The sequence below is a fragment of the Tinamus guttatus genome, unplaced genomic scaffold, assembly GCF_059628265.1.
Source record: "Tinamus guttatus ecotype Peru unplaced genomic scaffold, ASM5962826v1 Tinamus_guttatus_pri_ptg000332l, whole genome shotgun sequence".
NCBI lineage: Eukaryota > Metazoa > Chordata > Aves > Tinamiformes > Tinamidae > Tinamus > Tinamus guttatus.
Window position 1 is genome coordinate 1310030 of NW_028288866.1, and position 12020 is coordinate 1322049.

A 12020-nucleotide genomic window follows, 5' to 3' on the forward strand; every position below is an offset into this window, starting at 1 on the left:
CACCCTTCCCAAAGGACAGTCACGCAATAGTCACAGCATGAGCGTGGATGGGATTAAACCTGCAGTGCACAGGGCATCGCCAGGCTGCTGGGGAGGGAACAGAGGCAGCAGAGCACACGAGGGGCTGCCCAATATCAGCAGTGGGAGCTAACTCCATCCGTGAGCAGGGTACAGCACAGATGGGAGGGAAAAGAGACTAAAGCAGAGCCTGCACCAGCGCTGACGGGAGGACGGCGGAGCAGGCGCTTTCCAGGACAGCCATCTGCTGACAGACACGACTCCAGAGCCCGGCACCACGAGGACTGGCTCTACCTGCTCGCTCTATAGCTGCTGGCAGCCCAGCACCTCGTTCCTCTGCCTCTGCTAAACCTCAGGCCTCTTGGCAGCCTGGCGGAGCCATTTAACACAACTCCCAAGAAGGGAGCAGAGGCCCAAATGACAGCCCTGTTCAGGAAAACTTCTCTAGCTTTGGCAAGTATAAGGGGAGAGACAGGAGAGACAAAGCAGTCCTGGCACACGCTGCAGAATAGCAGATATCTGCACGAGCACTGCTGATTCAGCCATAAGAGTCTCCACCTCCACCCCCAGATCCTCAGGATAACTTTTGAATTTGCTTTCCAAGGCTATTTCATCTTCCCACCCTTGCCCCAGCTTGCACCAGCCTCCTCCCCTTCCACTCTGCTCGTGGTAGCATTGAGGCACACGACAGCACACTCCATCTTCTGGTTTTTGCTCCTGCTTTTTTATTTTTCTTGAGCTGGGAAGGGCGAGTGGTCCAGCTCACCAGAGCCAGCAGCTGCTGACTGCAGGGGAAGGAAGACTTTTCCAGGCCCACATGAACATCTACAAACCCCTCCTGTCCTTGGCCAAACTGTTTGCTGCATGTCGTGTCTTTTTGTCCGTGTTGCACATCTTGGGATTGCTTTTCCAAGGAAACCCTGAGTCTCACTGCCGAAGCAGTGGACGGATTCTGTACTAACCCAGTGCATTCCTGAGGCCACACACGAGTACCTGCCCCTCACTCTCATTTGGTTTCTTCACAGATCAGAGTGACCTTGTCATCAAACAAGTCTTCCATAGCCACCGCCACCAGCTCCGAGCCGGCTTGGCTCCCTTGGGAATCGGGCAACGTCACAAAGACTTGGGAGCCGGCAAAGGGGGCCTCGTCGAAGGAGATGATGTGCTCAGCTGCCCCTTGCTCTGACGTCTGGATCACCTGCATGGAAGACAACCTAAGGATCAGGAAGAGCCTTACAGCACTGCCTGCCCTGCAAGCACTTTGCTTTCCACGTCTTTCCTTGCCCGAGCTCCAGTATTAACGTTCAGCTTCATGCTGGAGACCGGCAATTACGACAGGCATGAACCTAGTGGGAAACTCCAAGCCACACACACACAGAACTCAGATGATGCAAAAGAGAAGACAGGAGAGCAATTTAAATATTTCTCTCCACAAAATTGCTATAATTTAGCTCCATAAGCAGTCGTAGGCAATAACGACTCTATGATTACACACTAGTGAAATGCCAGCCCTGGGAGTCTTGGCTTATCCAAAAAGCTATTCTCCACTGATGGCTGAGAAATTAAAGAGAAGTTCTGGGGCTTCAGGCCTAGCTTTTGGCCTCTGACAAAACAGTTATCATCTCATGAGAGATGTCACTGGGGTCTGAGCGCTACAGCATTTGCATGGAGCTGCTTCCCTTCCTGCAGGCCAATCTCGCTGGCACAGGCAGCACACACATCCCACAGCATTCCAGGTTCAAGGGGCCCAAAGTGGCAATGTCAGGGGACCAAAGCAGTAGTAAGAGCCACACAGTGCACCTGGGGAAGAACAGGAGGCTTGGAAATGGGAGAAAGGATGAAAACCCAAATGCCAGCACCTTCTCCGCGCAGCCGGAGGCTGCAGCTCATCTGTGTGAGCGGATGGAGCGGTCTTTACCTGCACAATCTGGGCTGTGGTGGCTTGGGCTTCTGTGACAACCACCTGGGGATGCTCAGTGCTGCAGTGACCCTCCAGGTCCCTCTGCGAGGCGAGGAGCTCCCCGCAGAGCCCGCAGGGGAAGGCGCTCTCCGGGCGCCCGCCCAGCTCCGCGGCGGCCGGCGGCCCTGCGGGAGGAAGAGGCTGAGCTCCACGGGCAGCAGAAGGGCTGGGAGGCAGCGTGGGACACACGGGGTCAGGGCTGGGAAAGAGCCAGGGCAGCCCAAGAAGGCTGAGAGCAGGTAAGGAAGGGCAGAGGCCGGCAGCGGCCAGGACGTGCACGGGGTGCAGGGCTGCAGCCTGCCCAGGGCTCAGGGCAGGTGTGTGACGATCCCCCGCGAGGCCGTCCTGTCAAACACACCACACAGTTCATGGCTGTTCAGACCCATTTCAGCTCTCGGCCCTTCCAGCTCAGGTGTTCAGCGACCAGGTTCGTGTATGTGACCGTAGCTAACGCTGACCCTTCTTGCAGATGCTTTTTCCCCTATTCCCTCACTCCCTCTCCATGTTGGCTGCCCTCTCTCATCTTCCTAACAAGGTCCTAGTCTCTCTGGGCTGATGTCTCCTCCTTGCTGCAGCCACCTTTGCTGTGCTGCTTTCAGCTTGGATGTCTCCTCATTGACAGGAGCAGTCTGTATGGGTAGCTGGGTTCTCCTAGGCCATGGGATAAAACAAGTAACAGCAAATTAACTGACCTGAGTGCCTGCACTTCAGGTGGACCTGCAGGAGAGCCAGTGTGGGGAAGACTTCCTTGCACATCTCACACTCGTGGAACTTCACACCTGCAAGTAAGACCACAACAAGGTGAACACCCAAGGCATTTGATAAGGGACAGCACTTCTGGATCACCTCTGCCCATAATCCAGCACCACCACCTCTGCTCGGACACTGGGAGCACCTTAGGAGGTGAAGCAGCAAAAAGAGGCACCACAAAGGATCAATTGCAAGACACTGAGATAAGACTTGTCAAAAGAGACTGTGTGACAAAGACACAAGGAACTAACTCTGCTCATAACAGGCCACAGAGCCTGTCCCGTCAGAGTCACCACTACGTCTCTCCCAGCACTTGCCACGTGTTTTCGTTGTTAACGAATGTGCCATTACCTGCATGCTCTTGCTTGACATGTTTTCGGTGAGCAGCAGTGCTAGAAAAGGTTTTGTCACAGGAGCTGCATTGCAGGGAGGAGAACTTGGAGGAGCGGTGATTCTGAGCTGCAAAGACATCGGGGTGATGGGTCCGGTTGTGATACCACAACCCCGACAGCTGCTGCAATGATAAGGATCAAAGCAAGGTTAGAATCCAAAGCTATTCCGGAGGCATTATGACAGCAAGAAGTCTGCATGGAAAGCAGTGGGAATGGTGGGGCTGTGCTCAGTAGATACGAGACACCAGCCAACCCCAGCCAGAGCAGCTCATCCCCCCACAGGGCAAGAGCCAACACCTCAGCTACAGAAACAGAACTCACTTCTATCAGAAACCCAGCACTTTAGATGCAGTCTGCAGAGGAAATTTATTCCTTTATCCCTGAAGAGTTCAGCACTGCTAAGTCCCTCATCCTTATCTCACTCACCACTGGTCCTCTTCCAGCCTTAATTTCTGTGCCCTTGAGGAATTTATTCCCAAACACTCCTGCTGAAGAGCGCCATTTGCAATGCGAACAGTTTTATTTCTGTAGATCCTGGCAGCTAGAAACTTCTATGAGAGACCCCTGCAGACCCAGAAGGGCCGGTAACGCAACCCTCTGCGATCAGGGTCCGTTTCTCTCGTACAGCAGGGCCCAGAACTCTCCCTCCTTGGAACAATGTCCCCCTCTGTGGAACACAAACCGCCCTGCTCACCTGGTAAGCCTTGTCACAGATGTCACAGCTGAAGGGCTTTCCTCCGACGTGGGTCACCATGTGCCGCTCCAGGAGGGACGGGGCGCTGAAGACTTTGGCGCAGCTCGGGCAGGGGTGGTATTCCCGGGAATGGGCCTCGAGGACGTGCTGGCGGTGCTCCTGCAGGGTGCCAAAGCTCATCCGACACTTCTTGGAGTCATAGGGATCCTCAATATCTGCCCCCCGAGCCGCAGTAAAAGCAAGGGATAAAGAAATGGAGAGGGAAAAGAGTGAAGAGGACATTTCACGGCGGGAGGAAATAAATGGGAAGAGAGGTGTTACTTCTCAGGCAGAAATCAGCACTTGAGTTCCAGTTTGCATGCAGCTATTCCTATTCCTGCTTGCCTACAGCTGCTGGCAGTGGATTCCCACATGAAACACTCCGGCTGCATCTTTAGGACAATCCCACCCCCAGGATCGACCCGTGGAGCAGCCTCGTTTTGAGGGGCGGGAAGGAAACGGCTCCAGGCGCAGCGGGCGCCGGTCCCACTCACCGTGGAAGGTGCGGAGGTGCACGGAGAGCCCGTTGGCCTGGCGGAAGCCCTTCCCGCACTCCCTGCAGACGTAGGGCTTGTCCCCCGTGTGCGTGCGCACGTGGCGCGACAGCTCGATGGACTGGGCGAACACGGCGTCGCAGTACTGGCACGCAAACATCTTCCCTGCAGCGAGAGCCACGCTCAGAGCCCGGCTCGGCCTGCACCGAGCCCACATTGGGAGGGAAAGAAGAAAAAAAAAGGGACAGAGCCTGCAAGCTGTAGAGGCTTTCCTGGGGCAGCTGCATCAAGCATTGGCATGGACTTAAAGGCAAAGGGAAAAGCCTTGCTAGCGCAAATACATGGAGGTAATGCTGGTCAAAACAAGTTTTCCTACTGCTTCTCACCTGTGCAATGCTCTGAAGCCTCCCTGGATTTCTTATAAACATAGCAAGGCATCCTCTGTTCCCAGCCTAAGCCTTGGCTGCAAACAGAGCAGGTGGCAGGGACGGGAAGAGAAGCAGGGATATGGAAAGCTACATGCAATTCGATCACATATTTCAGGGTATTTTGCAAAACACACTGAATTCTGGCAACGGCTTTCAAAATACAAGAAAAAGGCATTTAAAAAAAGAACAACTTAATTGTTTGCAACCTTTAAATCAAGACTCATTTTGGCAGGTTAGGGCAGAACGAGCATCAGGTGGGCAAGGGCACTTCCAGGTGTGAAAGGCATCGGGTAGGACAGGGATGATGGCTACGTGGGGCTGGGGAAGGGCAGAGCACGGGGGGAAGGCAGGAGGAGGTGCAGGCTGCACGAGCGCTTGGCCTTTCTGCTAAGGAAGCAGGAGGCAGCAGAGACTCAAGTCGGGAACAGCAGGCTGGAGGGCAAAGTGCTTAGCAGAGCCAAGGGAGGCAAAGGAGCAGGCAGGGAGAAGTTATCCCCAGAGGAAGGGAGCGGAGGAAGCAGGACAAGCACGGAGCAGCACATGGATGGCGGAGCAGGGGTGCAGAGGAGAGGGGCAGCTCCACTGAACAGAGCAAAACACTGGCTGGGGGCTAATGGGAGAACCTGGGAAGCTGAGACAGGGCAGCAGAGCAGGGACTGAGCTGGGAGAGCAGCCAAAACACACACGGGTGAAGAGGGTCTGTGAGCAGACTGGTGCCAGGGGCTCCCACCAAGGATGAGGGCTGGCAGAGCAACCAGGTGTCAGAAAGATGCCAAAAAGCAGTGGAGAAAGGGGCAGATGGAGCAGCCCGCCCCGCAGCCCCAGGGACACGCTCACCCTCCGAGTGCTTCTTCTTGGTGTGGTAGGCGAGGGCCGAGGCCTGCGAGAAGGTGAGCAGGCAGTGCTTGCACGCGAAGGGCCGGTCCCCGCTGTGCAGCCGCGCGTGGTTCTTGAGCGTGGAGTTGGCCGCGAACCTGGCGCCGCACTCGGCGCAGGAGAAGGGCTTCTCGTCGAAGTGCTCCGTCAGCTTGTGGTACTGCATCCCTGCAGCACGGAGGCGACATCAGGCCCTGCATGGGGACCCAGTCCTGGCCCCTCACTGCGAGGGGACAGATTTAGGCCAGCAGGGAAGGCCCTGGCCCCCTCGGGTAGCGCTGTGCTATGGCACTGAGCACCAGCCACAGCAGGGACGGCAGCCCCGGCTCCTGTCACTGGTACTGCTAAAGCAGCCGAGGAGCTGAGCAGCACCATTACCCTTGGAGGCGTTTAAATTTGCCAGGAGCCCCAGTCTTCCTTGATGAGCCATGTGGAAAAGCAATTACGGAGGAACTAATCAGGCAGCGGCTGCGCTCAGCGGGGCAGGAGGAATGAGCGGAGCGTCGCTTCCCACGCTCAGAGCCGCGGGAGCGCGGCGGGACCGCGAGGAACGGGGCAGGACCACGGGCAGGATGGCAAAGAGGGGGGCAGGACCACGGGCAGGGCAGGGAGCGTGGGGACCTCGGCTGGACCACAGGGACCTCGGCGGGACCGCAAGGAGTGGGGCAGGACCACGGGCAGGGCAGGGACCTCGGGGGACAGCGTGGACCTCAGTGGGACTGCAAGGAGCGGGGCAGGACCACGGGCAGGACGGGGACCTCGGCTGGACTGCGTGGACCTCAGTGGGACTGCAAGGAGCGGGGCAGGACCACGGGCAGGACGAGGACCTTGGCTGGACCACGGGGACCTCAGCGGGACCACAGGCTGCCACCCTGTCCTGGCCCCCCCCGCCTCCCATCCGCAGGCTCCCGGCACAACCTCCCGTCCTGCCCCTACCCGAGGCGTGAGCGAACTCCCGGCCGCAGATGTCGCACGTCACGGGCAGCCGCTTCTTCTTCCTGGCTGGCGCCACGGCCCCGTGGGCCTCCAGCTGGTGCTTCTCCAGCTCCTTCTTGGTGGCCCTGAGCTGGCCGCACTCCTTGCACTGCACCTGCTTCCCTCGGGCCACCCGGCAGCGCTTCGCGTGCACCTTCAGGCGGCAGTAGAAGTGGAAGCTCTTGTCACAGGCTTTGCACACAAAACTCTTCTTGGAAGAAGCCTTCTCCTGGGGATCCTTTGCTTCCTTGGCCACGGCACCTCCCATCTTGTCCTCCTCTTTGTCCAGGGCTTCCACCTGGGATTCACTGTTCACCTTCCACTTCCTGATCCCAGGTTTCTCCTCGCTTCCCTCAGTCAGGATTCCTGTGCAAAAAGAACCTCTTTTTTCAGTGCCCACCAGGAATGGGGGTCACCAGCATCCCCGGGCTCCCATCTCCCTAATGCTCCCACAGGGAGCCCTCCCGCTGCGCTGCCGGCCCCGCGAGGACGGACACGCTCCGGGCACGCTGTCCCATCAGGATGGTGGCACATGGCTCCCTCCGTGCAGGAATGGCCACAGGAACACCCGCTACAGGGCATGGAGAAAGCAAGCCTGGAGTTTTCCCAACAAAAGCACTCACACGCATCAAGAGATGGATTATACAGCCCAAGCCAGGACTGGATTTTCCAAAGACCTCACCTAGGTGATGAGAACTTGTCCTCACTGGAAGGAACAGCTGATGCTTTCCCGTGTCTGCCTCCTGCTCAGACACACGAACCTACGACCACGCTCAAAATGTTTGAAGATCTGGACCCCAGGTGCCTGCTGTTGAGAGGGGATCTCCATCCATTCATTACAAGAAACCTCCTTTCAAACGGCAGCTCTTTCAAAGCAAACACACAATCTTGCTACAGCCCTTCCGCGTCTTCTGGGCAGGGCCCTGAGGTATTTTCAGTTGCTCATTCCCTTCCCTTCCTGCAGAGTCTCAAGCTTTCCCGAGTCCCTGTAACTCCATCGTCTCCAAACACACAAGCTGGAAAATTCACCTAGGAGCTCGAGAGCCCCACTGGGAACACATGGATGGACAAAAACCAAAATCCAAACTGATATTTTCAACTGCTTTGCTCTGCTGCAAACCATGCGATTGTGTGGCCATGGAAAGCGGGGCAGACTTCTCCTTTTGCCAAGGCACAGGAAAATTGAGCCGGCGCTTGCAAAACTGCATCTCTCCCTGCTTGGCTCTGGGAAGGGCTCAGGAAAGCAGCCTCCCTCCCGCAGAGTGAAAGTGCCCTGAATTTCCAAACAACTAGGAACCAGCTGATGCGTTTTTAACAGACTACTGACTCTGAAGCATTACGAGATCCAGAGGTGGCCCAACATGTCAAGAGAGAAAAAATAATGAAACTGCTTTTCCCATTCACCATCTGTCAAACAGCAGTTTGCATCTTTCACCCCTGCACCTAAACCCGACAGGGCAAGTCCTTGTGATCTAGGAGAGCCACCTCCTAGAAACACTGAGCTTTGACAGAGACTCGTCTTGCTCGGCAGGAAGAGCGTGGAGGAGGATAGGACCACGGAGGAAACTGGGAAAGGAAATGCCAGGACCCCCCGGCATGGCAACGTGGGAGCTGCCAAACCTCAGCATTGCACACGTTGCTCGCTGCCAAAATCGAAGTGCTCTGACTGCAGGAGCAACACGAGGGAGACCCAATCGACTTGATTTTGTATCGTCCACCAAGATCCAACACTTCAGTTCAGCGCCGCTGGGCACGGACGGGGCGGAGGCAGAGAGCTTCCCCAGGAAGGGCTCTGCTGATCCCGGTCACCTGCAACAGGTGCTGGAGAATTTTCTTTTTTTGCCATTACAGTGATGTAAAACACTGGAAATACAAATACTGTGACCCTCCCCATTGCACATGGATCCTTCAGAAACATAAGAGCCTGTCTGTTTAAAGGGGAGCCTCACATACCTTAAATTAGAGGCTCTCAGTTATCACTGGTATTTCATGGCAAGAGCCACCCAACTGCTGATCCACGAAGCAGCCCTGCAACGTTCAGGGCTGGTAAGTGGCGAGTTCAGAGCTGACGCTCACCTGGAAATCAAGGTACAGATCCGCAGGATGGCAAAGATGGTCCATCACTGGCAACCTTCCTTTGGGCACGTCATACAAAAATATATTTTGAGCAGGTAAAACGCAGCTTTTGCGGGGCTCATGGTTTTGATGTTTTCCTCCTTGGTTTTGTCCACCTCCTTTTTGGCTGGAAACCCTGCCAAGACCCTTAGCAACAGCAGCCTCTCTGATAGCAGTGCCAGAGCAGTTCAGACAGGTCCCCAGCCCCTCGCTGGTGCCCAGGAATGAAGGGGTGCCTTGAGGAGCAATTTTGCTGCCTTCCTTCTGCGGGAGCCCCCGTGGCACCAGCCACTTCTGTGTCACAATCCCTGGCACATCCCGTGCTCGGACGGGGCCAAGGGGAGAGACGCCGGCAGCTGCGGGTCCCTCAAGGGGCAGGAAAGGAAGGGCAGAAAGCAAGAAACCACCTTCTGTCTGAAGAGCCTCCGTGGGTCATGGGCAGCCAAGGGAGACATTTGGGGGACTGGCAGCTCTTCTCCAGGCAGAAGCAGGGATCTGGATCCAAACTGGGTGTGAATATTGGCTTTGTAGAGTAGCACATCTCTCAGGGGGACTGCTAGGGACATATAAAACCCATGAGGGAGTTAAAGGAAGATGAGCAGAGCACGTGCTATTCCCTCAAAGCTCTACAGATAGAACAAGTCCGATTCTCAGTTTCTTCTGCACACGCAGTGTTCTGAGCAACCTGACCCCTTCTCCCTCTCTCCTTGCCACCTTCTCAGGACACAGGGAATATTTCCTTGGCTTGTCTACTCACGGACATGAAACAACAGCAAGCAGCAAGCCAGAAGGCTCATGTTCATTCATAAAAACTGACCGTGGTCCAGGCCTAAATTTTCTGAAGAAAACGCAAACTTTCTTCCCCTACAGAAGACAGATGTTAATAAGCTGCTTACTCAGACTACCTAAAAATCTGCTACTATTTCCACGCTCTGCCACGAGATCACAGAACCCCAGAATGGTTGAGGCTGGAAGGGATCTCTAGGGATCACCCAGTGCAGCCCCTGCCCCAGCAGGGACACCCAGGGCACAGAGCAGCATCTAGGTGGGCTGGAGATCTCCAGAGAAGGAGCCTCCACAGCCTCTCTGGGCAGCCTGTGCCAGGGCTCTGGCACCCTCACAGCAAAGCAGCTCTTCCTCCGATGCAGATGGAACTGCCTGGGTTTTAATTTATACCCATTACTCCTTGTCCTGTCACTGGCCACCACCTAGAAGAGTTTGGCCCCATCCTCTTTACATCCTCCCCTCAGATGTTTGTTCATATTGACCAGATCCCCCTCAATCTTCCCTTCTCCAGGTGGAACAGGCCCCGCATGCTTAGCCTTTCCCTATACAGGATAAGCAGCTCTGGCACCATGAGCAAGTAGGGATGGACTGAGCTGAACCCAGATCTCTTCTTGGGTGAGAAAAGCAAGACCACGGTGGGCTCGAAAGAACCTGCAACGGATGCATTGGGAAGCAGGATGCCTTGAGAATGCACATGTGCAAACGTATGCAGACATCCTCTTTGAAAAGGATGCCAACCCTCCATCAGTTTCCCAGCTCTCTTATCTTTTTCGTTGAAGTACCACATTCTGCTAAGCATCCTTCCTCCAAATGAGAAAGCAGAGCTACAATTTAGCTCAGCTGGAGAGCATCCCCCAGCTCAGGGCAGTGCCTTGCACATGGGGAGACACACAGCTGTGCTCTTGTTTCTAGAGTTCACCAAACTGCTGTCTGCATTTCCCTCGCTCATACCTTTGCCAAGAGGGTATCGCATGTAACGTTCCCCCCACTGCTGTGGGACCCTCCCAGGGGAGCGTTTGCCCTGTAAAGTATAGATAAAGCAGGGCCAAATCAGGGCACAGTGGGAGAAGTAACTCCAAGACAGTGTGGGACTTCAGGCAGCACCGTTGCTGCTTGGGGATGGTCACCTGTCCCCAAGAGGAGCCTGCTCAGCCTGTGACACATCCACACACACACAGACAGGGCCAACAGATTGTAACGTACAGGTATAAATCGATGCAGATCCAAAAGTACGTAAAATACAAGGAGACGAAGAAACCCCACCTGATAAGTAACTAAATTCTGAAAGAAATAAGTCAAAATGCATATAAATCATGCGACTAAGCTGCTAAAATATATCCAGAGCAAAGCTGGAAAATCAGGAAAATAGCTAAAGAATACCAGAACGTGGCCATTCTTGGTCTCCATGACCTTTGTAACACAGAAACTTTTAAGCCGAGCATTACAGCAGCAGGAAAAATCTTGGACCCAGAGACCGTCCTTGTGAATCCCCTTGTAAGCACAACCGAGACATCCAAAAAACAGGGGAGCATTTCTGTGACATTATCTCAGACCTCCAGGACACCAGGATCCTCCTCAGCTCGAATTGCCCATAAATGAATGTAAAAGCTGAGGCAGGAATCAAAACCTGTGCGTTTCTTACCCACGTGTCCCAGCTCCTGCATCACTGGCTGGAGGTCCGGGAAGGACTCGTGAACACTGCACAGCAGCTGGCAGATCTTGATGGCTGGGACAGACCTCCCCTGCACTGTGCTCAGAGCCGCTCTCAGCGAGGCCTCGGAGCTCTCCTTTTGAGCAGAAATACTCAGCAGCTAAAGAAGTAAAAAGAAAGAAGTGGCACATGATAGAGAACTTGTGCTCTGAAGGGTGAGGAAGGCTTGGGGGTGATGGTGTTTCCTCTAGTGCTGGCAACCTGCTTTGAGAAACCAGAAAAGAAACCACATTCTACATGGGTCCATGCCCTTCTATTTGTATATGTGGTAACTTATAACTGCATGAACTGAGAGTATTTCAGGATTTTTAAAAGTTGCAACAAATGCATCTCCTGAACTTTCTGTGCTGGTATTGGCTCACCTACAACCACCTCTCCACGGAAAGAGAGTTTTCTCAATGCCCTACAGCAAAAATGATCCCACTAACTTGTAAACCTGTCCTTCATGTACAACCCCCTTCAGGCTCTTCTCTCCAAGCCCAACCCTCCAGTCACTGCAAATAAATTTAGGGTGAAAAATCTGTGCACACTCACCTGCAAGAGCAGCTAGGCACAGCAGGGATGAGCAACTGTGTGCTGAGCCTCTTCCACCCTACAGTTAGGAGCCAACACGTCCCAGTGTCAAGGAGCGAATGCTACTGCACACTCCAACATCACAGGACGAGCAGCAGTGACACCCTCACTGCATTTTCCAGCAATACCTCATTCTTGTATTGGATAGACTCTCCAGGCAATTGACTCCAAGGAAAAACCCACTCCCTGCCAAGGCTCCGGGGCTCCGG

At 54.8% G+C, this 12020-nt stretch overlaps 1 protein-coding gene across 1 annotated transcript in view; it reads right to left on the reverse strand.

The window, feature by feature from the left end:
- Window positions 1–720: 720 nt before the first annotated feature.
- Window positions 721–12020, reverse strand: part of ZBTB40 (zinc finger and BTB domain containing 40) — a 30051-nt gene continuing 18751 nt past the window's right edge. The window contains exons 9-17 of the mRNA XM_088529597.1: window positions 11170–11338; window positions 6588–6992; window positions 5613–5819; window positions 4348–4512; window positions 3815–4029; window positions 3080–3242; window positions 2649–2757; window positions 1937–2144; window positions 721–1216 (exon numbers count right to left, since the gene is read on the reverse strand). Coding sequence (XP_088385723.1) covers window positions 1025–1216; window positions 1937–2144; window positions 2649–2757; window positions 3080–3242; window positions 3815–4029; window positions 4348–4512; window positions 5613–5819; window positions 6588–6992; window positions 11170–11338 — 1833 coding nt within the window. The 3' untranslated portion in view covers window positions 721–1024. The remainder of the gene's footprint in view (window positions 1217–1936; window positions 2145–2648; window positions 2758–3079; window positions 3243–3814; window positions 4030–4347; window positions 4513–5612; window positions 5820–6587; window positions 6993–11169; window positions 11339–12020) is intronic.